Raw genomic sequence first — 27,379 nt, 5'->3', positions numbered from 1 at the left:
GAGAAATGCAAATCATAACCACATGAGATACCATTTCACACCTATTAAGATGGCTATAATTTTTTAAAAAATATAAATAATAACTGTTGGGGAGGATGTGAAGAAATTGGAACCCTTTAACATTGCTGGCTGGAATGTGCAATGGTGTGCTTGATGTAGAAAAGTTTGGTGTTTCCTCAAAAAGTTAAGTACAGAACTATCCCACCATATGATCTAGCAATTCCAATCCTAGGTGTGTACTGAGAAGAATTGGAAACAGGAACTAAAACATATATGTGTACATCAGTATTCACAGCAGCATTCACAATAGCCAAAGGTAGAAACAACCCGTTTCCATCAACAGATGAATGTATAAACAATGTGGTATTTACATACAATGGAATATTACTCACACATAAAAAGAAATGAAGTTCTGATATATATTACAACATGAATGTAGCTGAAATCATAATGCTAAGTGAAATAAGTCAGACACAGAAGGACAAATATTACATGAACTCACTTAGATGAAATATATAGAATAGCTCATTTCATAGAAACAGTAGATTAGAGGTTAGCAGGCAGTGGGGGAAGGAGAAAATGGAAAGTGATTGCTTAATGGGTACAAAGTTTCTGTTTGAGATGATGAAAACTTTTGGAAATAGAGGTGATGCTTATACAACAATTTGAATGTAATTAATGCCACTGAATTGTATGCTTAAAAATAGTTAAAATGGCAAATTTTATGTTATATAAAATTTTACCAAAAGAAAAAGAAAAATCAGTTTTCCATAGATATGCAGGCCTATTTCTGTACTCTATTCTATTCCATTGATATGTCTGTCTTGATGCCAGTACCACAGTCTTGATTACAGTAGCTTTATAAGTCTTGAAATGAGGTAGTCTTGAGCCTCTAACAGGGTTGCTTTGATTGTTCTAAGTCATTTGCATTTCCAAGTGAATTTTAAAATCACATAATTTCTAAAAGGAGCCTGATGAGATTTTTTAAGGGCTTTTATATTTTTATAATTTTTTATTGATGTATATATAATATACATACAGAAATGTGCATATTTCATAAACATATGGCTCACTGAATTTTCACAAACTCAACACCCCCATGATTTCAGCACCCAGATCAGGATCAGAATACTTCTAGCTCCCAGACAACTCTTTGTTCCTTCTTTCACATGCATCTCCCCTAAGGCTAACCATTATCCTGATTTCTAATACCATAGATTTTAACTTTTTATTTTAAAATAATTATAGATTCATGGAAGTTGCAAAAAAATAGTGCAGAGAGGTCCTATGTACCCTTGACTCAGTTTTTCCCAATGGTAGCCTCTCACATAATATAAGAAATTGACATTGATACCATCCACAGACATAATTCAGATTTCACTCGTTTTACATGCACTCATTTGTGTGTGTGTTTGCAATTTGATCACACGTACAGATTTGTGAAGTCACTCCACATCAAGAAACAGACTGTTCCACAAAGATCCCTTGTGCTATCCCTTACCATAACCCACCCATTTCCTCTGCCTCCATTCTTAACACCTGGCAGTCACTAATCTATTCTCTATCTCTATAATTTTGTCATCTCAAGAATGTTATTTAAATGGAATCATACATTATGTAACATTTTGAGATTGGACTTTTTTTTCACTCAGCATAATTTCTCACAATTTCTCTGGGAATTATATTGGGTCATGTTTGTTTGTTAATTCTGTCAATTTCTGTCTTTGATATATTTAGATCATTTATATTTAATGCGATTATTGATATGTTAGGGCTTAAGTATGCTATTTTATTGTTTGTTTTCTGTTTGTTCCTGTTTTTCATTCCTCTGTTTCACTTTTCTTGCTTTCCTATTGATTACTTGAATATTTTTTAGAATTCCATTTTTATTTATCTACAATGTTTTTGAGTATATCTTTTATTTATTTATTTATTTACTTTTGGCAGCTGGTCAGTATGAGGATCTGAATCCTTGACTTTAGTGTTATAACTCCATGCTCTAATCAACTGAGCTAACTGGCCAGCCCTTGAGTTTATCTTTTCGTGTAAATGTTTTAGTGATTGCTCTAGATATTACACTGTACATACATAATTTATCATCTATAGATACATAACTTATCAGTCTGGTGATATCAACATAATTCAATATGAAAATAATCAGAAAACTCAAGAGGAGAAGGATAGTGTATTATATTTACCTATATGTAATACACTGTCTTTTTGTTGTTCTTTTTTTGTTACTGGTGTTCCGAGTTTCCTTCTTATATCATTTTCTTTCCATTTAAAGAACTTCCATTAGCCATTCTTTTAGGTTTTGGTGCTAATGACATCTTCTCTAAGTTTTCCTTCATCTGATAATCTCTTGATATCACCTTATTCCTGAAGAATATTTTTGCTCGGTATAGAATTCTGGGTTGACAGTTGTTTTCTTTCAGCACTTAAAAGTGTTGTGCAACTTTCTTCTGGCATTCATGGTTTCCAAGGAGAAATGCACTGTCATTTGAACCATTGTTTCTCTTTAGGTAATGTGTCATTCCTCTCTAGCTACCGAGAATTTTTCTTTGTCTTTAATTATTTTCTGAAAATTATTAGTGTTGATTATGATGTTTTTTGGCATGGATTTCTTTGGTTTTATTCTGATTGGAGTTCACTCAACTTCTTGAGCCTATAGGCTTATTATTTTTTTTGCCAAATTTGGAAAAGTTTCAGTCATTATTCCTTCTAATATGTTTTTATTCTCACGCTCTTTCTCCTCTTTTTCTGGGACTACAATGACACAAATGTTAAATCTGATTTTTGAAGTCCTGCTCATTTTTTTAGGCCCATGCTCTCTCTGTTCAGATTATTATTATTATCTTGTCTTCAATCACACATTCTTTCCTCTGTCTTATCCATTCTGTTATTGAGCCCATCAGTGAGGTTTTAAAAATTTTTTGATTATCATATTTTTCACGTCTAAACTTTTCATTTGGTTGTTCTTTCTATCTTTTATTTCTTTGGTGAGACTTCCTCTTTTTTATATTTTCACAAATGTGTTTGTAATTGTTCATTGAAACATTTTTTATGGAGGCCCCTTTAAAATCCTTGTGAGATCATTTCAACATCTGTGACACCTCAGTGTTAGTGTCTATTGATTGGTTTTTTTTAATTTAAATTGAGATTTTCCTGGTTATTGCATGATGAGTGCTTTCTGATTATATAGTGGACATTTGGGTATTATGTTTTGAGACTCTGAATCATATTTTCTCTTTCTCTCTTCCTCTCTTTCTCTCTCTCCCTCTATCTCCCCCTCCCTCCCTTCTCTTTCTTTCTTTTTTTTTTTTTTTTTCTTTCTTTTTACATGAGGCTACTCTGCTTAGGTGTAGCACATAGTTCCTGGAGAGGGGGCATGTCCAGCCCTCCACTGGGTTCCACTGGCACCTCCCCAGGGAAAAGTGAGCATTGACTCACACTGCTTCCTTGCTGCTGAGTGGAGATAGAAGTTTAGTTCGCCACTGGGCTCTGCTGAGGAACAGGGAGATGTGGATTTGTCACCTCACTACTTCCTCCTTCCACCTCATTGCTCCTGGTGGAAATTTGATTGGAAATGCATTGAATACATAGATCAATTTGAGGAGAATTGACTTCTTAACAATATTGAGTCTCCCATTCTATGAACAAAATGTTTCTTTCCATTTATGTAAGTCTTTAATTTCTCTGAGTAATACTTTATAGTTTTTAGTGTACAGGCCCTTTACATATTTTATCAGATTTATCCCTAAGAATTTCATACTTTTTGATGATATTGTAAATGGTGTTGTTTTTTAAAATTTAAATTTCTGATTGCTTATTGTATTGAAGTACAGTTGATTTTTTTTTTCTTTTTGTACATTCACCTTGTATCCTACAACCTTGTCAAACTCCTTTATTAATTCTGAGTTTTTTTGCAGATTCCATTTGGCTTATATATAGATGATCGTGATATCTGTGAATAAAAACAATTTTATTTTTCCTTTCCAATCTGGATGCCTTTATTTCTTTTTCTTGACTAATTGCACTGGTCATAACTGTCAATACAATGTTAAGTAGAAGTGGTGAAAGCATACATCCTTGTCTTGTTCTTGACCACAGAAATAAAACATTCAGTATTTCACCATTAAGTATAATGCTGGCTGTAGTTTTCTCACAAATGCCCTTTCAAGGAAGTTCCCTTCTATTTCTAATTTGCTGAGAGTTTTTTATTTTAACCAAGATTAGATATTGGATTTTGTTAAATGCTTTTTCTGTGTTGGTTGATATAATTTTTCTTTTTTTTAGTGTGTTACTATGGTGAATTACATTGACTGTTTTTGAATGTTAAGCCAGCTATGTATTCCTGTGATAAACTTGTTCATGATGTATTATGTTTTGTATATATTATCGGATTTGATTTGCTAAAAGTATGTTTATAATTTTTGCATCTATTTTCATGAGAAGAATTGGTCTTTAGTTTTCCTGTAATATCTTTGTCTAGTTTTGGAATCTGAGTAATGCTGGCCTCAAAGAATCATTTAGGAACTACTCCTTCCTCTTCGATTTTCTGAGAGTATATGTGTAGAATTGGCACTATTTCTTTCTTACATGTCTGGTAGAATTCACCAGTGAAGCCATCTGGGTCTAGAGTTTTCTTTGTGGAAAGCTTTCTAGCTACAAATTAAATTACTTTAATTGATATAGGGATATTCAGGTTATCTGTTCATCTTCCAAGAGTTTTGGTAGTTTATGTATTTCAAGAAATTTGTCCATTTTTATCTAAGTTGTTTAATTCATTGGTATAAAATTGTTCATAAAATTCGGGCCGAGCCCGTGGCACACTCGGGAGAGCACGGCGCTGGGAGCCCAGCGACGCTCCCCGTCGCAGGTTCGAATCCTATATAAATGGCCGGTGAGTGCCGGTCACGAAAAAAAAGAAAAGGCTAAATAAATAAATAAAATAAAATTCCCTTTTTTTCTGTGAAATAAACTTTTTACTTTGGAACAGTTTTACAGGTACAGAAAAGTTGCAAAGGTAGTACAGAGAGTTCCCATATACCTTCACCCAGTTTCAGTTTCCTCTAACGTTATCATCTTACATTTCCATGGTACAGTTGTCAAAAGTGAGAAACCAACATTGGGATGTTACTATTAACTAAACTCCAGACTTCATTTTCAGATTCCACCAGTTTTTCCATTAATGTCCTTTTTCTGTTCTAGGATCGAATCCAGTATACCATATTGCATTTTGTTGTCATGTGTCATTAGTGTTCTCTGGTCAGTGAACATTTCTCAATCTTTCATTGTTTTTCATGACCTGGACAGTTTTGAGAAAATTTGGTCACGTTTTGTAGAATGTCTCTCACTTTGGCCTTGCCTGATGTTGTGTCATGATTCAACTGAGTCACGGGCTTTAAAAAGAATACCACAGAGGTGAAGTGCCCCCCTCATTACATCATATTGGGTGTCTATTATATCCACATAACAAACTGGTGGTATCAATCTAGATCACTTGGGTAAGAGTGTTTGCCAGGTTCCTCCACTGTAAAGTTACTGTTTTTTCCTTTCTATAATCTGTTCTTTGAAAGTGAGACTCTACATTCAGCCCACCCTGTGTGTGGGGATGGGGTGGTTAAGCACCACCTTCTGCAGGGAGAAGTATCTCCAAATTTTATTTGGGATTCTTCCATAAAGAAGATGTTTCTACTCCAGCATTTAGTTATTTGTTTAATCATTTATTTATAAGTATGGATGCAAGTATATTAGTATTTATTTTATACTTTGGATTATAATGTAATATTATGCCATTTCTTTTATTGCTCAAATTATTCCAGCTTTGGCCATTGTGGAGCACTTTCAGATTGACTCCTATGAACTTTTGAAATCCTCCAGACTCATCTTGTATTTACCTTGCTCCAGCTCTAAAATCAGCCATTTCTTCAAGGAGCCCTGGTTGCTTTTATTGGAGAATTGCATTTTGAAACCAAATTCTGGCACAACATGTGCTCATTGCCACAAGGGTGTCATTACTTCTAGGTCTTGTCAATGAACAGTGCTAGGTAATATTTGTATGTACCGTGAAAGTTGGTTATGCAAATTGGGTCATTCTTGTCATACCCAAACTAAAATTGGAATCAAAGGGCCAGGAGGAAAAAGCACTTGGGGCACACAGCACCTGCTTCAAGAAGAGTTTTTTTCTGAAAACAGCCTACTGTAACCCTAAGACTAGTTTTACCTAATAGTTGCTAAAACGCCCTGCCATGACTCTAAGACTAATTTTGCCTACTGCTGTCACTCACCAATCAATACCTGCCAACTCCAAAAAACTTCACTAGTGCCAATGAGCTTCCTTTCAAAACAATAAGTAGCATTTCTCTTTCTAATAAAACTCCCAACCCTTTCTTTGTTTTTCAGACATACCAGAGACCATCCCAGTCTGTGTGTATGCAATCCTGTTTTCCTGAATAAAATGTTTTCTTAGAGATTTGTCTCTATATAATTTTTTTTACTTTAACAGTACACTAACCCATGTACAGTAGTCCCCCCTTACCCATGGAGGATATGTTCCAAGACCCCCAGTGGATGCCGGAAGCTGCAGATAGCACTGAACCCTATACATACTATGTTTTTTCCTATACATGCATACCTATGATAAAATTTAATTTATAACTTAGGTACAGTAAGAAAGTAACAGCAACAACTAATAATAAAATAGAACAATTATAACAATATGCCAGCATCACTACTTTTGTGCTTTGGGGCCATTTTTAAGTAAAATAAGGGTTACTTGAACACAAACCCTGCAATACAGGGACAATTGATTTGATAATCAAGATGGCTACTAAGTGACTAACGGGAGGGGGTAGCATCTAGATTCACGTCCCGGGCAGTGCGGAGAGGGATGGCAGGAGATTTCATCACACTACTCAGAGCAGTGCAGCATTTAAAACTTATGAATTGTTTATTTCTGGAATCTTTCATTTAATATTTGACCATGAATAGCTGAGGCTGTTTATACATATATCTGTTTATACATATATCTATATCTGTATATATATTTAGCTAAACATGAGTTCATACTGATGTCTCTGACTCTAACCCAGTACCACAGGGTTCATTCTACCCTTCCCTTCTTGAATTAATGTAACTTCTCTTTCTAACAGTGAGAACCCTGACTCCCAACATCTACTATACACATTTGTTCAACCCCAGTATACCTGTTTGAGAATTGTTAACCCACACTCCATGAAAAACAAATCTACTAGCTAGAGCACAGTGTTTATATACAGTATGTGGACGTTTTTGACGTGAAGAAATTTTATTATGGACTGGATATTAGTTGATACCAAGGAATTATTGTTGTTTGTTAGGTGTAATGATGGCCTTGTTTCGTATAAGAAAATGTTCATAATTTTTCTCAGAAGTCCTTACTGAGATATGTAGGGATGAAATGGCATGATGTCTGGAATTTTCTTTAAAATACGTCAGCAAAGAAGACAAGAAATAGTGGGGGGAATGGAGATAAAGCAATGAAGGGAAATCTTGATGACCATAGAATCTGGGCAATGGTTCTGGAATATGAGAGGTCATTGTATTCTCTCTACTTTTGAGTATGTTTGAAATTCTGCATTATACAAAATGTTTTATTATTTTAAAATTCTATTTATTTATTTTATTTATTTATTATTATTATTATTATTATTATTATTTTGTCTTTTTTGTGACCGGCCACACCACTCAGCGCACCGGCCATCCCTATATAGGATCTGAACCCGCGGCGGGAGCGCTGCTGCGTTCCCAGTGCCGCACTCTCCCGACTGCGCCACGGGGCCGGCCCGAAAATTATATTTATTTTTGATGAGAAAATTATTTTCTTTTAAATTATTTTCTTTGATCAAAAGGTATCAAAGGGCATTCAGTGAATAATTAGTCTCATTTTTCCCTGTTCCCGGCTGCTAAATTCTCATTTCCAAAGTATTAATAGTACTAGTTCTTGTGTAGCTTACCACAGATCATTTATATATTTACAAATATATGTACATATATTACATTTTCACCTTTTTAAAACATTTAATTTTATAAATTCAGACTTACAGAAAAGTGCAAATATAAAACAAATCATTCCTGTTCACCTTAATTCAGATTCCCCAAATTTTGACATTTTACCACGTTTGATTTGTCGTTCTCTCTCCATTATTGGTTTTTACCATTTGAGAATAAGTTGCAGACCTAATGTCCATTTTAGTGAGTACTTCTTATAAACAAGGACATTCTCTTACATAAACACAGTTCAATTATCAGAATCAAAAAATTAACATTAATTTGTACTGTTATTAAGTCTAGAGACCTATTCAAATTTTGCCAATTGTCCCACAAATGTTCTTTATAGAAAAAGAAAGAAAAAAATCACATGTTGCATTCAGTTGTTAAAAAAAAAAAATTAAAACACAAGTTTATAAATTAGAAAGTGAAAGCCCATCACCCCTGATCCTATTTCTTCAAAACAAACATGGTTGACAGCCTTTGTATAAATCTTTCCAGAATTTCTTTCAATACATATATCAACAAGTAACATAAATATTTGTTATACACACTTAAAGAAAAATGTGATAATATTATGTATAATGTCTACAATTTGTTTTTTTAGTTAATCTTTCATTTTTACCTTTATACATCATTCTTTTTAAAGGTCGTGTGGTTTGATTAGTTACACCTTAATTTAATTAACTTATCCCATATTGATGTACATATAGGGTGTTTCCAATTCTTAACTTTGGCAAAAATGCTGTAATAAACATCTTTATTCATTTATCTTTGAGCATTCATGCAATTATGTGTAAAAGTAATTTTCTAGAAGTTCAATTGTTCATCAGTTATAGACATTTTATAAATATATCTTGAATCCATCTTCTTTCCATTTTTACCAGTCTTGCTTTCTCTTCGTCCTTCTTTATTCCTTGCTTTGATTACCCTAATTGCCTCCTAACTGCTTCCTGCCTCTAGATTTGCCCAGCTCCATTCTGTTCTACCACTGCTGCCAGATCTGATTGCTGTTCTGCTTAAAATTGCCTGAAATTTTAAAGACAATTTACTGAGCATGGCATTAAACTCTTCATGATCTATGTTTCTTTTTCCATCTCTCAGGGTTTGGTAAAAGGCACTGTATGCTTCAGTCACACTGACTTTAAATCACACTCTCTCACTGGTGTGCCTTTGTGCAAGAGGTTTCCTTTGCTTGGCATATTCTCCTTATTAACTTCTATTTATCTTCCAGATTCAGCTCAGAAACCACTTCCCCCAGATGCCTACTCTGATCTGCCCAACTGGGGTGTGCTCCCAGAGTAGCCTGTGTGTCTCTCTATCATAGCTCTTGTCTCCCCGTGTTGTAATTTTTCACTTTTCTCTAACTAACCAGACTGGGACTGTATCTTCATTTTGGGATTACCAGGCTCTCCATGGTATTTGATATATAGTAGGTGCCCAGTAAATATTTGATGAATAATGGAATGGGGGGAAAAAACTATGAGGGAGACACTTACCCCACTGCCACTTTAGCACGCTTGAACAGGATTACATTTCAAAGAGGAAGAGAAATTTAGGGATAAAAAGAAGATTGGTTTTTATATAAAGTTGTTACCAATAGGTACTGTAGGAGAAAGAACCATCTAGCAATTAAATCATTAATTCAACAAATATTTCCTAAGCAAATGCCATGGACCAAGTGTTCTCACCACTGGGGATATAGCAAGGAAGAGGAAAGTCCTGGTCTTCATGGAGTTTACATTCTCCTGTGGTTCTAGTGAGACAGTTTTATCTAAGCTTCCACTGTATACAAGACACAAAGCTAGGTGGGAGGGGGACGGGGTACAAAGACGTAAGAAATATCATCTATTCCTTCAAAAACCCTAGTACTGAATTGTGAATCCAAGTGTGTATACAATTTTGTGTACTACAAAACAGAATATGTGGTAATTTCAAAAATATTTATTTACTCAGTCAACGAATATTATTGAGCTTCTACATTATGTAGCAATTGTACAATGATACAAAAAGCTCATAGAAAAATAGAATTGAAAGATAATATGAATCTTTCCATAAACTTTTTGAAGGCATAATAGACATGGCTCTTGCCTTCAAGACACTTCCAGTACAGTAGGAAAGAAAGACCTTTTTATTTTCAATCTCACAAATAAAAATATAACCACTAAGTACTAAGTACTGTCATGAGTGATGGAACGCCAGGCACTATGAGCGTATATAACTTGGGAAGCCTTCCCCGAGGAAGTGCAGAATGCTGTTAGAACACAGAGAAGAGAGATCGGGTTCACTTGGGCAGGTTTCCTAGAGGAACAGGTGTTTGAATGAGCCTTATACAATGTGAAAGTTTCATCCAGCAGAGGTGGAGAGGAGGGGCATTCAAGGCAGTGGAAGAGCATAAGTCATTAATATGGGAAACTATAGGATGGTCGAATGTGACTGCAGGGAGGCATGAATGGGACATCAAGAGGGATGGTAGAGAAAAGAAGATAAATGGAGGAAAAGCTGGAGAGATGGATTGAAGCCTCTATACAGGAGTTTAGATTTTATTTTCTAAGCTAGTGATTCCCCCAAACGAGAGGCAGATCCATTGAATTAGAATCTCAGAGGGAATTTTGTGGGTAAGATGATTTGCCACTGCACAAAGTTGCCATCAGAGGGTACCATAGGAGAAAGGCTACCTGAGAAATTATTGAGCACTTTCTCTGTGCCAAGTATATATTTTTAAAGTTCCTCAGGTGTTTGTGATGCTCACTCAGCCAGCCTTAGGGACCACTGCTTTATTCAGTGGGAGCCATCAAAGGCTTCTGAGCAGGATAGAAACATGATTAGCCCTGTGTTTTATAAAACATAACTCTGGGGACAGAATAAAGAGATAGAAGGTCACAGATAGGGAGATTAGTTAGTAGGCTACTGCAGTGGGAAAGGAGAGAGATGAGTAGTTCTGGGATAGGGCAGCAGCTTCGGGATGGGAAGAAGAAAACAGCTGTGAGACAATTTTCAGAGGTAGAAGCAACAGGATTTGGTAACCAATTGGATATGGGGCTAAAACGGGAAGAGGGAGGGAAAAAGACGAAGGTATCTGGCAATATCTGTCTGGCATGGGTGATTGAGTGCATGATGCCGTGGCCATGGCTGGAATAGGGAGCACAGGAGGAAGAACAACTTTGTCCAGAGAACTGAGAGGAGTTTGGTTTAGAACCGAATGACTGGAATGTCCAGGTCTCTGTGCTGAGTCCTGTATTCTTTTTATTCTAAACAGCCTTTTTGGGTGATAACATTTCCGGGTGAACATAACTTGTGTGCTAATAACTCAAATCAGAATTTTTCGCCCGATCTTTCTTTTGGGCTACAGATTCATATATACAACTATCCACCAATTGTCACCACTTATGTGCCCCATATTTATTCATTAAGCAATTTTCAATTGAGTGCCCATTTTGTCATAGGCTCTGTACTGGACTCTGGAGACAATGATGACCAAAAAGAGCCATTGTGTCTTCACTCGTGGAGTTTGCAGTCTAGTTGGGAATATAGACATTAATCATAAAATCACTCTAGTTAATGGAGACACTATATAATTAATGTATAATTACAAGTGAGTACTATAAAGCAAAGAACACATCTAGGACCAGTGACAGGGTGGGTAGAGCCTTTTCTGAGGAAGTAATATTTATGCTAGATCAGAAGGACAAATAGCAGTGAACTAGGCTGAGAGGGAAGGGAAGCTTCTAGGCAGAAAGAACATAGATAGAAGCACTTTGGGGGGTACATTTGAGGACTGGAAGGAGGCTTGAGATACAGAGTGAGCTTAGAAGCCAGCCAGAGGTTGGGCCATGTATTTTGGCATGATCACTCAGGACTTAGAGTGAAGGATGAGAGGACAAGGCTGAAGAGGGGGCAGACAGAATAGTGACAAAGAGCGGGTTTATTACAAATGAGACAATAGGAGAGTCAATGATTGGCAGTTGTAGTCAAAAAGAAATCCTTCAGCACGTGGTAAAAGGCAAACTTTACATAATGGTTAAGTGTCTAGGCTCTGGTTTGGAGAGCAAATGCTAAGCCACGTGCTCAGGTCCATAAGGAATTTTTCAGAGGTCACTAGACGACAGCAATCGAGAAAGTGACCAAGTGGTACAAAGTCTCCAGGGAAGAATTGAGATACAGTAATGGGATGGATGTCTGAAAGTGACAGGGATGGAAAGGAATGCTGTCCCTGCTGTCTGCATGGCACAGTGAAAAGAACAAATCCCCTGAGGTCCATGAAGAGTAAGAGCCAATTTATGGCTCTGCCACTGTGCATCCTGGCAAGTCACCTAAGTCTTTTCAAACCCCAGCTTCCTCATTTGCAAAATGGGAAAAACAGTGCTTACCTTGTAGGGTGTTTGGGAGGTTAAATGAGGTTAAAACAAGATTAAGTGCCTTGCTCCTTAAAGAGTCTGGCACATGGTGGTTGCTCAATAAATATTAGTCCCTTCCACCATCCAGGCCCCATTAAAACAGGACAGGGAAGCACTCCTACTGAAGAGTACTGGGAGGGTGCCGTGCTGTCAGCCGGGAGAGGACAGCTTTCATTTGAGGTGTGAGGTCCAGAGAGTGTTGGAAGAAGATACTGAGCACATGAAATTAATGTATGAAATACGGGAGAATTCATGCTAAATTGGATTACTGAACAGAAACGAGACCATAATGAAGAAAGATAATTATAAAACAATTGGGTCTAGAGCAATGACGCTAAATGATAGCAACAAAGGAGATTGGAGGCTTAGGGGTAGACAAGAGAAACACGGTTATGTGCTATGAGCAAAGCGATCACAATTCCAGGTGGCTCCTCTAATGGCCTAATTCATTTATTTTGCCTTTCATGTTGCCTAAAATCAATGCACTTAAAACTTTACATTTACCTCAAAATACTACCTTAGCTGCATCTTACAGTTTTTTTAAAGCAGTACTTTCTTTATCAATTAACTTCTAGTTATTTAATCATTTCCATTGTTATTATTTAACCAAGTTAGTTAGTTGCTTTTAAAAATTTCCAACACATGTTTTTTAACCTTATTTTTTAGTTGTTGATTTCTAATTTAATCACCTTGTGACCCAAGAATCTGTGTGATAGCTGTGTGCTTTCAAGTCTGAAATTTCGAGAGTTTCTCTGTGACTCAATAAATGGAAATGTTTGTGAATATTCCATGCATACTTGGAAATAATGCATATTTTCTAGTTTTTTAATGCAGGGTTCTTTGGAGATCTATTAGATCAAGATTGCTGACTTTGTTGTTCCGATATTTTATATCATTACTAATTTTCCAGGAGTAAAGTCCCTGAGCAAGGAGATAGGGCAGAACTCGGGGAGATATGTAGAAGCACAGACAGCACATCCATTTCCATAGGAAGGAAGGCAGAGTGTGCAGGTAAAGCTACAGGCAGATTGACAGATTTAATGGACGGAGGATTTGGAAGTTCTCTTCTGCCTATTTCTATTTTCTCCATGAAACAACAGTCAAGGATGCCAACTGGAAGTGAAGATTTGGGGGTGGTGTTGGTTTGAAGAGAGAGAAGGTAAATGGAAAATTCAATTGACTATAGCACTGTGGTAGGATTGCTGGGCAGTGTTGAGGGCCTGCTTGAGATCTGTGCTTTAGATGACATAATCCAAAGCCAAAACCTTGACTGTGGTCTTCTCCTCTTACTGCAGCCTAGCCCCTGTCCAGGAATTATTCCTCTCTTTCCCGCATTATCAGTTTTTCACTTGTTATTGGATTATTCCTATGAGCATACAAATGTGCTGTGATAGCTCCTACTAAAAAACAAAGCAAAACAAAACAAACAGAGCTTTCCTTGACTTCACATTCCTTTCCAGCTACCACCCAACTTCTCTACTCCCCTGTCTCCACTTCCTCACCTCCATTGGTGCTTGACTCTACTACACTACAGTTTTTGTTCCCATCATCCCACAGAATCCATTCTTGTCAAGGTCACCAATAGCCACCATATGGTCCAATTCAGTGATCATTTCTCAGTTTTCATCTTATTTATTTATCTATTTATTTATTTTGGCAGCTGGCCGGTACCAGTCTTCACCTTATTGATCAGACAGCAGCATCTGGCCAGATACTGAGGGCTACATCTTACTACAATTAGTTGGCACATCAACCAATCAGGAATTATTTTATTTATTATGCATTAATACATCATTCATTTGTACATTCACAAGGTATTCATTCATTCATTCAATTGTATTTATTGAGTGCCAGGCACCTTTTTATGTACTGGGGTAACAGCAGCAAACAAAGCAGGTCTCTGCCCTCAGAAAATTTATCTTCCACATCTTAAAAAATATGAGCACTTGTCTTGGGTAAATGTAATGAAAACCAGTTAGGAAGTGGAAGTTTCCATATTAAAGTACTCAGTACTGGAGTCTCCTAAACCCTTAGAAAGAAAACTAGCAACCCATTGTGGAATATACTGTAAAGCATATGTACTTCACAGGGCCTGGTTTTCCAAAACCTTGCAGTTTCAAATATTGACCTTGCAGAGGACTGGAAATTTCCCCCAGGCTATTAAGTCTCTGTTGTAAGATAAGAATTGTGGCACAGCAAGGTTGCTGGCTCAAGGACAGACTGGTTACTGATTGAAATGTAAAGATACTGGAAAATTCCTGGAGGGAGAAGGAATGTTTGCTAAGATCAAGCTTTTGTTAATTGCCTTACTGGAATGTCATCTGACTTGTTTCACTGAAAGTTACCAGCCTATATTGTTAAACTATAACCCCACCTATGTCTCTTCCTGTAACTTCCCGGTCTGGAAAATAAATGCAGGAAGAGAACCCGAATTTGGGGTTAATTTCCCGAGGAAGGGTTGCCTCTTGCTGGAGGGTCCCAGGGAAGTTAACCACTTTGGGACTTCTCACTGCTCAGAAGAGATGGGCTTTGAGTAATCCTTTGTGTCTCCATCACCCAGGGGAAGTGGGGTGATAAATCCATGGGGGGTGAAGCAACACAAAGCAACACCCCATGACAGATTGGGCCCAGCAAAGGATTCAAAGAGGTGTGGCCCACCACAGGGAGGGCATCTTTCTTCTTTCCTACTAGTGCTGGGCTGGCTCAATGGAATCTGGCCAAGTGCAGCAGACAGAGGAATAATCTGCTGGAATTTTTGTCTGTAGTGTCAGAGCAAGGATTCATTATTATCTCCAGAAGAGCATGAATTAATTAACCATCATAACAAAACAGGGTCTGCTCTATCCAGATTCTCAGGACTGCATAAACCCTAGGAGGTACAACTTCCTTTGAATTTAGAATATGTCCAAAAGGCAAACAGAGCATACACTAGAAAGGGTTTATTAACTGACTCTCCTCACTTTATCTTCCTTTCTTTCTTTCTGACCTATTTCGGCCTTTTTTATTTCCTTCCTCTTTTCTCACTAATTTTCATCTGCTTTCCATTTTTAAAGTAAATAAAGGCTCCTAGGACCACTGGCTCAGAAAGCCACCACCAATTTGACCATAGGCAGTGGTCCCTGGGACTCTGGGAAGAAAGCTGGCTTTAATTTAAAGCAGGGTTTCCTTCTGACTTTGGGCAGAAGTTTTCTTCTGACTTTCTTCTTCAAGAAGAAGGTGGGTGGGAGCCTGGGGAGAGATTTGGGTCCTATGTTAGTGACCTCAGACTTCGCGGCTCTGTTACAAAGAACAAGAATGAAGTACTGTCTATTGGACCCAGAAAAGAATCAGGAATAGAGTGGATGAGAGTTGTGCTCTATTCTTTGGTATTAACAGACACTTCTTACCTGTTTTTTCAAAAAGGGAAAATCGGAATCTGGCAGTGTTTTTGTGTGACTATCGGTAGCGTATTCCCCTGCCATATTCCTCTTCAGGCAGTAGGTGTCAGCCTCGCACAGCCTTTTTCCTTCCTAAATCCATATTCGTAAGAAAACCACGCTTTCCCCCACCCTTTCCCTAGTTAAAGGGATTAATTTCTTCCCATCTTAAGCCTGCAAAGCAACTGAAATAGTTGCTCAGCTATTGGAAAGAGAGCTGAACTAAGTACTTGAAATACTAAGTACGTCCAAGCTGAGGACGTGTGAAAGGAATGACAAATTTTGGGGTGGTGGCAGATTAAGTCTTATGGATCTCACTATTAAGTGCTGGCATTAAGGTGGGTCTCCAGAAGGCACCATTATGACATCAACTCAAGAACACATAGGTATGTCCCTGATCAAAAGTCTTATATGTTTTCCTCAGGTGAAAGAAGTTGAGGCATTGACAAGTAGCCATGGAGTCCTGGAAAAAGCACTCCACATGAGCACTGATATCCCGCTTTCCCTGGAATAGATTGTGTCTTTTCTTTGACCTCAGGTACAACACTTCTTCAAGCCTCAGCCTCCTAATCTTTAAAGTCTTTAAAATAACTGCCTTGTCTACCCAAGATATTTAATAAGGAGGGAACAAATTGGGATTGTTCATAAAATGGTTTGTAGGCTATAAAGCACTATTTAAATGTAGGGAGTAGAACAAAAATATAAAGGCAAATATAGAATAGAGAATGCACTGCTCAGAATCTAATAAACTTCCCTCAATAGTTTTTTACAGACTTTTCTCAACGTACTACGCCAAAACTTTTCTTTCTTTCCTATGTCCAGTGTTAGTCACATGGAATTTTGACACACCTAAGGGTTTATGTCACAAAAAGATCCCAACCTAAAGAGAGGCACATAATATGAATTGTTATGTCCCTTTTGAAGGAGGGGAGATTCCTTTCCTAACTTTCACATTGCACCATTAATAGACAGTATAAGCCACTTGCAAATTCCAAGTGCTAAAGAAGTAGAAATATTAATCTTCAACAACCCTTCCTTTCCACTTTGGTGTACTTAGTACCACTGTATCACAAGAATGTATTTGATCCTGTGAACCCTCCCCCACCCCCCAGCTTCGTGGTTCACATATTGAGAGGGCTAAAGCTTGCCATATTGTTATAGGTTTGCACTGGTTTTGGCATGAGACCTCGAATTCATCACATTCATGTTTTATCCCATATTAAGTCTGTATCATTTAAATTAGAATTACAAAACATTACTGAAAGAACTCACATTTGAGGAGGAGACAGATTATTTGTTTTATACCTTGATACTAAAATCTGAGCAGAAATCTTCAAATCGGATTATTTAAAAATGAACCCATCAAATTTTTCTCAATGCTTTTTAAGGTTGTCAGGAAAGACCAGAGGCAATTCAAAATTTTTTCATTTCCCTTGACTCATCCCCTCCCACAGGGTTTTGTGCTTTATATTCCCTGCTTTGTCTGTTCTTTTTGTTGAAAATCTTTTTTTTTTTTTAAAGATGACTGGTGAGGGGATCTTAACCCTTGACTTGGTGTTGTCAGCACCACGCTCTCCCAAGTGAGCCACAGGCCGGCCCTTGAAAATCTTTTATACACTATCCCCCACCTTTTTCTTTCTTTCTTTTTCTTTTTATTTATTTTTTCTTTCTTTTTTTTTTTTTTTTTTTTTTTTTGCTGAGGCTTTCAATTTGCTGTATCTTGAACTAGCAGAAGGAGTAGGAGAACTCTCAACCTTTGAAACCTCTTGATATTTGCTGAGTGATCAAGGGCAGACTAAAAAAAATACTGCTGATCAGACTTTACCCCACCTGGAAGTCTTTTGCTATAATACATCACCCAACCTCATTTTAAGGAATTGAGTATTTATTTTCTTTAAAACCTAAAATCTTTCAGAACATTTTCTAAAAAGTGAGGTCAAATTTCTGTGATGAGTGGGCAGTTTGGGCAACTTTATTTTTTAGACCCACTTTGAAATAAAATAATTTCCCATAATATATGTGATAAAATTCAAATTAACGTTATTTTAGATATATGGTGTTGTCTGCTATATTGCTTCATGCTGTTTTTTCAAAGTGCTTTGCAATTGTAAAGAGACATGACTGCACTCACAGTAAAGCAGCAGTTTCTGAGTGAAATTCTTCAGAGAAGCAGAGGCACAATATCAATATGGTAATAAGTTAGTCATCTCTTAACATCAACAAGTCTGCTTCATGATCAGCGAGGTGCTAGTAATTCCCCCCCTGTCTGCTTTTCAAATAACTTAAAGATGCAAAAAATATTAGAACTCGTGGGACCATGGTCTGAGTCATTCTTTTCATATTTCCGCCAGTCCTATGTAAGACCTGTGAACAGTGAGGCTACCCCCTCTTCCTGGTGATTTTTCCCCCTCTGTTCTCGTCGTAGCTCACAGTTACACTAAATGAATCTCTTTCTATTATCCTTAATTTCTTCCATTCCCCTCTCCCACCCTTGGATTCGCCCTACTTTCAAGAAACTTGAAGATTGTGTCCCTACAAGCTTCTATTTTATATCCTCAAATGGTCCAGACCTAAATATTTTAATACATTGGCCAGTTTATTTCTGATGGCATTAAAAGTGTCTGCACAACTGTTCCCTTATTTATAAAGCTCACAGATGCTGCATGACCTGTAACGCTATACTAGCTAATGAGCTCTCCCGGAACAGTTGACGTGGAAGGATTCTACTTCCCCTTGGTTGCACGAACGAAGATGGAGAAAGAGAGACGATTACAAACAGAAATGATTTAATCCACTTTCTCAGTGACCTTTAGGGGCTATGTGCTAATATTTAAATTGAAGAGGAGGGGAGGGCGCGACTGAGGATGGAGATCGCAGGGGCGGAGCCTCGTTCAGCAAATAAAACCCCTTGCTAAAAGGGAAGCACGTTCTTGTGTGGAGGTAACACTCTCCTGTAACCTGGAGATGGGGCAGTCTGTGCCATAGGACGGAGATCGGAAGAAGGAAAACAAGGACGAGACGACAAGCGAGACAGAAGACATCTGGGAAAAGCGGAAGCAGAAAACAGGGAAGGGAAAAGAAACCACAGCAGGTGGAAACCAGATCTAGAGCAAACCGGTCAGATCCATAGTTTGTTTTTCTGGAAAAGAAGAAAGTACTTAAGGATTGCCTTTTTTTTTTTTTTTCCCCTTCAGTTAATGAAAACTACTTTTATCCTCATTATAAAAGAAAAGACTAAGGGAAGGTGAAGGCAACCTCTGTTTTATTAAGAGAAGAGCTGAAGGGAAATCCAGACTATCTTTTTGAAGCGATTGAAATAAGCCACTGCCTGCTACACAGAACAGAACCATCCTGGTTTCTGAAGATACATCCCTTTCAGGAGAGTTCCAGCCGGAGTTGCTGGTACAGTTCTATTTTTATATTTACATATAGATGTCTCTCCCCTCCCCTTTTTAACAACACTTTCCTTGTTCGTAAGCACGAGTGACAAGAAAGTGTCAATACGGAGTAGGAGGAATATTTTCAGCTTTCTCTTTTACCTGCTTGTCTTTTTTAGTGGTCCCCATTTCGTTTTACTTTGAAAGACAATCTGTCTCAATATATTTATTTATACGCACACGCGTTTAGAAAGAGATAGCTTTTGGAGGTTGAAATCCTACTGAGAAAGATGGAAAAAGGAGCCAGGCACCGAAACACCACTGAGAAGAATCACCCAGGTGGGAGAGAGTCAGAGGCCAGCCCCGAGACTGGTTCCGGAGGGGGCGGAGTAGCCCTGAAGAAAGAGATCGGATTGGTCAGTGCTTGTGGTATCATTGTAGGTAAGTCCAATTCCTTTTCCTATCGACCCCTTCTCCCTCTCTCTGGTGGTCCTCTCCGGGACCTTAATCCCTCTAAAGCTTCCTACTCCTTAGGTAGGGGTCGTCAGTCATGTGTGCTGTAACCTACCTGCACTGGTGAAGTTTGAGAGGTATAGGAAGTGATATATGTCATACATCTCTTCCTCCAAACCAGGCTCAATACTTCTGTCCGGTGTTCACAGAATGGAGCGAATCGGGGTGACAAACCTGGCTAATGGTCAGCCCTGCCTGGGAGCTTGCTAAAAATATAGATCTCCGGGCTCTACACTTGGAGGTTCCGATTCAGTAGGTTTAAGGTGAGGCTGAAGGACCTGAATTTTTAACAAGCTTTTATGCAGCCACCCTCAGCAGGCTGTGGACTGCCTTATGAAGCATATTTAGTAGATATTTTGTTGTTTTATGTTATATGAAATTATGGGATGTGCAATAAAAATAGCAACGACAGCAATAATAATGCCTTGCCTTTTGATAGCTTTTTCCATCTTATGCAGCACTTCCACTGTGTGAAGTAGATGTGATGGGGCTGTTATTCTCATTTCACAGATGAGAAAATTATGGAAGAAAAGAGGGGACAGATTGTGCCTTTCTGTAAAAGGATAGTTTGCAGTTTCTCTAGTTGTCTTGTGGAGTCCACCTGTCTCTTAACATCCACGGAAAACGCTGTGAGGTTCTTGAAGGGAGTGGGGAGTAACTAGAATGTAGAGTTGAGGAGGAACTGATGGGTAAAATGTGTGTCCCAGTTGGGAGGCTCTGAAGTTGGGGAGCCTGGGTGGTCCCGAGCATGCCAATGCAGGCCACTCCGACCCCCTGACTACACCCTACAGGGCAGAGGGTCCCAAATACACTTCATCTCTGGACAACACATCCTCCTCTTTCCAGAGAAGCCCTGGAGATGGAAGGTGCAATGGTTCATTCCTGCCCTCACTTCAGAGGGTGAGTTTTTCTGCTGTTTTTGGTAGAGGACTTCACCTTCTTCCCAGAGAAAGGGGTGTGGAACAGTCAGGCCCAGATATGTTTCTGTGTCATCTCTCCAGAGTTCCTTTGCAAAGGCTTATTGTGTCCTGGTGCCCATGAACCAGTTTCTCTTGATGACATGTTTTATGCAGTAGCTCAGAGACATTTTGGCACCCAAGCAATAGTGACACTAGAGAACACCGTTAAAATCAAATAAAATCAGTACAATATTCAGATAATACTCTCCACCTCTGCACCTAGACTTTAGTGATCATGTTATCTCCAATCTCTTTTCAAAATGGAATCCCATTTTATCTAATTCTCTGACTCTGGGAGGTTTTCCACACATCTATAGTTATAAGAAAGATAATGTTATTAAAAAAATTGTAGTTATGATCTGAATCTCTCATTACCTATTCTCATTGCATTTTGTTTGCCTCTCCTTACTTTGTCTCAGTTACTCTAAAAAGATGAGATCAGCCAAGTACTCTGTATAGCATACGCCAATTTAAGGTCTATAAATGGCCCAGAGTCTGGTACCTCTTTCACCAGTTTGCCTGATGGAATTAATAATTTTTCTTCCTTTGTGAATGTCTGGCTCATACACAGATGTGCACACCCACATGCACACAAGCACAATCAAATCCCCTTCCTCCTGCCTCAGCCTTGCTCACCTATCCCAACATATGTGTAGGTATCCAAGGATAGAGGGTATTTTCCTATATGCTGAGGTTTTTCTCTCTCCTTTTTAATATTTTTTCTAAGACTGAGAAATGGGTGTGTTTGCATATAGTAAGTACAATTTCAGTGAGGTGAATGTTACTGTTGACTTGACCACAAACTCATGGGTGGTACTTCAATGTGAAAATAGTCCCAGAACTCCCCACAGTAGCATTACAGTAACAAGAATAACAACTCTGGGGTTCTGTGGTAAAAAGAGATTTTAAATATGTGATTTCAGAAAAATCAGGATATTTTTCCAAAGAGTAAGAATCTTTGTAGAGTTAATAGACACTACCTCCGTTCAAGCTAGAATGAGACAGAAATTTCCCCTTTAGGATGATAAGGAGGCAAAATCCTTTCTGCTTTCCCTTCTGTGTGGCTTTGAGTTGCAGATGTGCTGAGGAGCTGACCTGTTCTCTTCTAGAAAGGTTTCCAAGTGGATGATAATGACTCAAGTTTTTTCAAAACCAAATGCAAAAACGGAAATGGCGTTTTCCATGCAGAATTCAGTGATCTTGTGTTCAATGTCAACATTATGGCAGAAAGAGAATTAAAAGACAAAAAAAAAAAGACACAGAATTTCCTAAATGAATCAGGAGATGTGGTATGGGAAAGTAGCATTTGCCCCAAATCTGTCTCATACCCAACTGACTTAGAAAGGCAAGTTAAACTATACGTTTTATATAAACTTATAAAATTTCACAATCATCATGGGTGATCATAAGTAGAAATAAGAGAATGGCAGGTATTGTGGTAATATAAAGTGAACTAATAGAAAACTCATGCCCTAACATTACTTATAATCTGATTGGAAAGATGAGATTCAGATGCGTTAAACAGAGAACATGAAAATTAATGATATTGTGTAGTTGTGTAAGAACTGAAGGAGGGCAAATTTACGTGAATGGTGGGAGGCATAAGGACAGAGATTGTCACCAAGGACTAGATTAAGAAGCATCTTAAAGGATGTGGGGGAAAATGGAGTAGAGATGATTCTGGGAAATTTTATAGTTAAAAAGATAATGGCTAACCTGTTATTTCCTTGAGCAAAAATTGTGCCTTCTATATCTCTAAACCTTTATTTTGTTTTTGATTTTTTGGGTGGCTGGCTGGTATGGGGATCCGAACCCCTGACCTTGGTGTCATAAGGCTGCACTCTAACCAACTGAGCTAACCAGCCAGCTGGATACCCCTGATCTTAGTGCTTAGCAGAGTACTCAGTATGGAACAATTACTCAGTGACTGTTGAATTGAATTGGCTCTTGGACAAAAATCTGAAGACAGTAGTAATATGAAGTATTTATCTGAAGGGCTGTTGGGAATCTGGCTTGAAAATCTTTAAGCTAGAAATAATTTAATCAACCTGAACGATTAGGTTGGATTGTTATAATTTTTTCACATCACCCTTGCCCTAACCTACCCAGGCAGTTGCTCTCCAGGTACTTAGCTAAGGAAACCTATTGATGGCAGATGAACTTAGATTTCACCATGCATGTGGTGTCCCCCCCAAATCTAAAGAGGGCATGAAGGATAGCAAAATTCATATATTAATGATACCAAAACTACTGTTAATAGCTGGCATTATTAAACACAGTGTGTTTGCCAGGCACTCATCCAATTATCTGACATACGTTATCTTATTTGTCCCTCACAATAACCCCTGTGTGGTAGGCACTTATTATCTCTTCCTCCAGATAAGAAAATAGAGGCTTGGAGGGGTAAGCAACTTGCTGAAGGTAACACACCAGAAATTACTGGAGCCAGGATTCCAGCCCAGAGTTTGTCTGGATCCTGAATCAAGCTCTTAAGCATTATTCTCTGCTATTTCTGTTTTTATGTCCTATAGAGTTATTTTCCTTTAAAACCTGGGCAAAGGTCCTTATTCGTTTGTATAACAAAGCAATTAATGTTGTCTTCCCAGTGAGGAAGGTTTCCAGTGTAAGGGGGAGCTGGGCCATCAGCTGTGGTGGAAGAAGGTAATGCTCCTGGTGCAAGTGCAGGAAGACTTGGGGTGAGCACAGACCACGCTACCATTGACTCCCCACCACACACACCTTTCCTGTATGGGCCTGCATTCTTCCTAGCCACGTTAGAGGCCCCCACAGAGTTCGGGTAACTTCAGTCATGTGCTTAGGTACGTAACCAGAATCTACATCTGAAGGCAAACAAGCCAGCTGCAGAGCCTAAAAATAATGTTCATAATGGTTTGTCAGACCATTTTGGTTTTGACACAATGTATCTTCATGGGAGAACTTGGTGTATGTGCTACAGGACAATACTGGATCCAAGTCTAGCTACTATACCACTATCTCCTAAATAACATGATTTTTTAAAAATAGTATTTATAGGGACAGCCCGTGGCTCACTTGGGAGAGCATGGTGCTGACAATACCAAGTCAAGGGTTAAGATCCCCTTACCAGTCATCTTTTAAAAAATAAATAAATAAAATAAATAAAAATAAAAACAGTATTTACTTAGCTCTTACTAAATGCCAGTTCCTGTGCAATCTACTTTTTACATATATTATCTTGGTCTGCCAGTTAGCTCATTTGGTTAGAGCATGGTGCTGATAATACCAAGGTCCAGGGTTTGATCCCTGTTCCAGTCAGCTGCCAAAATAACAACAACGACAAAAACCCATATATTATCTTATTTAATCCTGACAACAATGCTATGAAAGTAGATATTATAACTACCTGCTTTGTTATTCAACTTCTCCATATTTAAAATAAAGATAGTTATAATATCTACTTTCATAACATTGTTATCAGAGTCACACAACTGATAACTGAGATGGCCTGACTCCACATCCCAAATGCTTAACCATTCGCCATTTCTAATTGGTAACCAAAAGAGGAGGGAGGAAGGTTGATTGATGTATTGTGTGGTGGGTGGGCCATGGAGGAAGACAACCCTGAGATTGGAGTCTATGTAGACCATGGGTGTCTGATACTGAAAAAGCTGCGGGAAACCTTTTTTAAAAGGATATTTGTAAACACAGAAGTGTGGCTACAGGTATAACTGTACTGAAATGGCACTAGGCTGACTTGGAAAAAATTTAAGTCCAAAAGATTTCCAAGATAGTCCATGTGGTTTATACCACTTTAGAAGATTTTATATTTTAGTATCTAATATGATGTATTAGTTTTGAATCCCCATAATGTCTGTTGGGTGTTGACCAGAGAGAGGCAATGTGAAAATTGCTTTCTGAGTTTGTACTTCAATTTAAAAAACAAAACGTGGGGGGATTAGGATTTGGTTCATTCAGGATGAAAACATGATCAAAACTCTCATTGGTCTCAAAGAAAACTCTGGGACAGAAGCCAGCTAAGAGATATTTTAAAACAAACACATCTTGGTGAGTAAGGAAAGGCTACACCCAACAGTGTAATCATTGTAACTACCATTTACTGAGCACTTAACCATGCACCAGGTACATAGTACCTGATCAGTACCTTACGAATATTCTCATTAATCCCATGCAATGAGTACTGTTATAGACATGAAAGGTTCGAATAGGTAAGTAATGGGGTGATGACAGAGCCCGATTCCCACCAAGGGCATTGAATTATGAAGCAACTGGGCTTCACCAAAATGTTCCACAGCATGGAGCACAGGGTGGCTGGGACCAGGGATGCTGTTGCATGCTTCCTACCTCCAGGAACCAGATGGTTCAAGGGGTGATTTTGTTGAAACTGCTACTGTCAGGGCTACGATATGTTCCTTCAAAGAGCAGAGTTATGCAGAATGAGTGACTAGCAGGAGACGCTTAAAGTCAGGGAAAGAAAATAGGAACCCAGCAGGTAAAAAACTGTGTCCAAAGGACCGAACCAAACAGTCCGTTTTATTTAGAGAAACAGCAATAATTAAAACACCTTGTACCCAAATCAAAATGACCTCTGAGAGAGGCCGGCACCGTATACACAACTTCTCTGAATTAAATCAGCTTATTGAAGTGGGGTAGAGGTGTAGGGCACACTGGTTGGGGCTTCTCGAGTTGCCAGGTTACCTAGGTTTTCTGATTTCCTCTGAGGGGTAATCCGGCAGCACTGCTACCTACAAAGAAATCCTCAGGAATTTCTGTTGTTGCCGCTGTTGTTTTGTTGTTGGTATTGGGGGTGGGGGATGGATTTAGAAAAGCAGGCACGAGCGAGTGATCTCAGGAGTATATTTTGAACCACAGAAAACAAGAACCATTCAGGAACCCAGGGGATGAGAAATGGTTTCCTTTGCACTTTTAACTGCCTGCTGAGCACACAGAGCAGGAAGGACCATGCCTTGTTCCGCTCCCAGAACATGCCTACATAGGAGGTCCTCGAGTCCCTTCTCCCTGGAGATCTGGAAATGGCAAACTGCAGGCTACTCCCTGGGACGGGGTGGGGGCTGCTGGTCATAGGACTCAGGATTATTCCATATTTTTAACAAACACTCATTGAGCACATTATACGCTGCACCCTATGCTGAGCACTGGTGAATTTTATCTCTAAGAAGCAAAATAATCCCTCAAGTCTATTTTAAGCTGTTTTATTTTTAGAATGAATGAAGTTTGAGCTGAAAAGCTTTATTGATCACATCTCGTCCCTCATCCTTTGTCACAGTCACAAGTCTTCCCATTGGTTGCTCCCTGCTTTAAATATCCTCTGCGCTAGCACTGACATCACCTCTGTGGAGAGGGTTTCACAATATGCCTGAAGATGTACCAGGCAACCTCACACTGAGCTGCATGTTGTAAAGGTAGATTGCTCAGCGAGAGTCCCGTTGCTGCAGAATTATTAGCATATACTTCTCATCTCTGTATATATATTTTAAAGGTGCCTGTTTGTGCACCTATGAGATGAATAAATATTTTAGCAGCTTCTTTAGAGTACAATTCTGCTTAGGGTGTTTAGTGAGCAACTGATATAGGCAGGTCAGGTTACTTTAGGGATAAGGAAATATTTGGGCCCTGCTGGTGGAAGTAGAACACTTAAAATGAATTTTTTCATGATTTATATCCATGTGTATAAAAAGGGAGGAACCATCAGTGATACAGCAGAGGGAGACTGGCTTTAGAGAAAGTCCCGGGTTTGCTAACTGCTTCCCTGTTTACAATCTTTGTAACCTTGAATAAATCAATGACAGTCTACTTGGCTGTAAAATGGAAGTTTCTTGTGGAGTATTAAAGCAAAACTCCTAGTCTATGATGTATGTTCAATAAATATTAGTTTCTTTCTCTCCTTGAGCTCATCCTCTACCATCCCCACTTCCCCTCCCACCCCCAACGTGCACACTCACTAATTCTGGTTCAGAAATTTAAATTGCACTGATGGGGTGATGGGACGAACTGACCAATTCAGCCCAAGTTTTCTCATCTTAGCACCCAGCCAATTGCTTCTCTTTTTCTCTCTGCTGATTTGAGTCTCCTTACTCACGAGCATCTGCCTCGTGCTTCCCCTCTTCCAGGAAGCTTTTTCTGAACAGCCTGCGCCAGTGGCCTTTTCCATGCCAGTATCTTGTCACGTACTGCAGTAGCACTCATGCGACTGCTGCTCTACCTGATGCTGTCAGCTCTGTGTCTGCATACATGTGCCTTCACTTCCCCACACAAGTCCTTGAGAGCAAGGATGGGATCTTACTCACTTGAATGTCCCCACAAATTTAGCCCTGCATGTGGAAAGTACTTAGGAAGAATTTGTTCAGTAGTAGCACTCAGTCAAAAATAAATCATCCATTAGAGATTACTTCACAACAACGTGAATATACTTAACACAACTGAACTCTAGACTTAAAAATGGTTAAGATTAAAAAGAAATGGTTAAGAGGATAACTTTTGTTATGTGTTTTTACCACAATAAAAATTTTTTTTAGTTTAGAAATGAATTATTCACATAAACAATACATTTTTGTGCCTGGCTTTAAAAAAAAATCGTCCAGGTTTAAATCTGAATGGGATTTTAGAGATTAACCAGATGATGATGTTGAAGCTTGAAGGTAGAACAGAGTTTCTCAACCTTGGTACCA

The 27,379-nt window shown here is 38.5% G+C and overlaps 1 protein-coding gene across 1 annotated transcript in view; it reads left to right on the top strand.

Annotated features, from left to right (window-relative positions):
* Nucleotides 1-19,511: 19,511 nt before the first annotated feature.
* Nucleotides 19,512-27,379, top strand: part of SLC7A8 (solute carrier family 7 member 8) — a 47,083-nt gene continuing 39,215 nt past the window's right edge. Inside the window, exon 1 of the mRNA XM_063089000.1 lies at nt 19,512-19,662. Within this exon, the coding sequence (XP_062945070.1) occupies nt 19,512-19,662 (151 nt within the window). The remainder of the gene's footprint in view (nt 19,663-27,379) is intronic.

The sequence above is a fragment of the Cynocephalus volans genome, chromosome 3 (assembly GCF_027409185.1).
Source record: "Cynocephalus volans isolate mCynVol1 chromosome 3, mCynVol1.pri, whole genome shotgun sequence".
NCBI classification, from domain to species: Eukaryota; Metazoa; Chordata; class Mammalia; order Dermoptera; family Cynocephalidae; genus Cynocephalus; species Cynocephalus volans.
The sequence above is the reverse complement of the archived record's forward strand: the minus strand, read 5'-3'. Positions and strand labels throughout refer to the sequence as shown.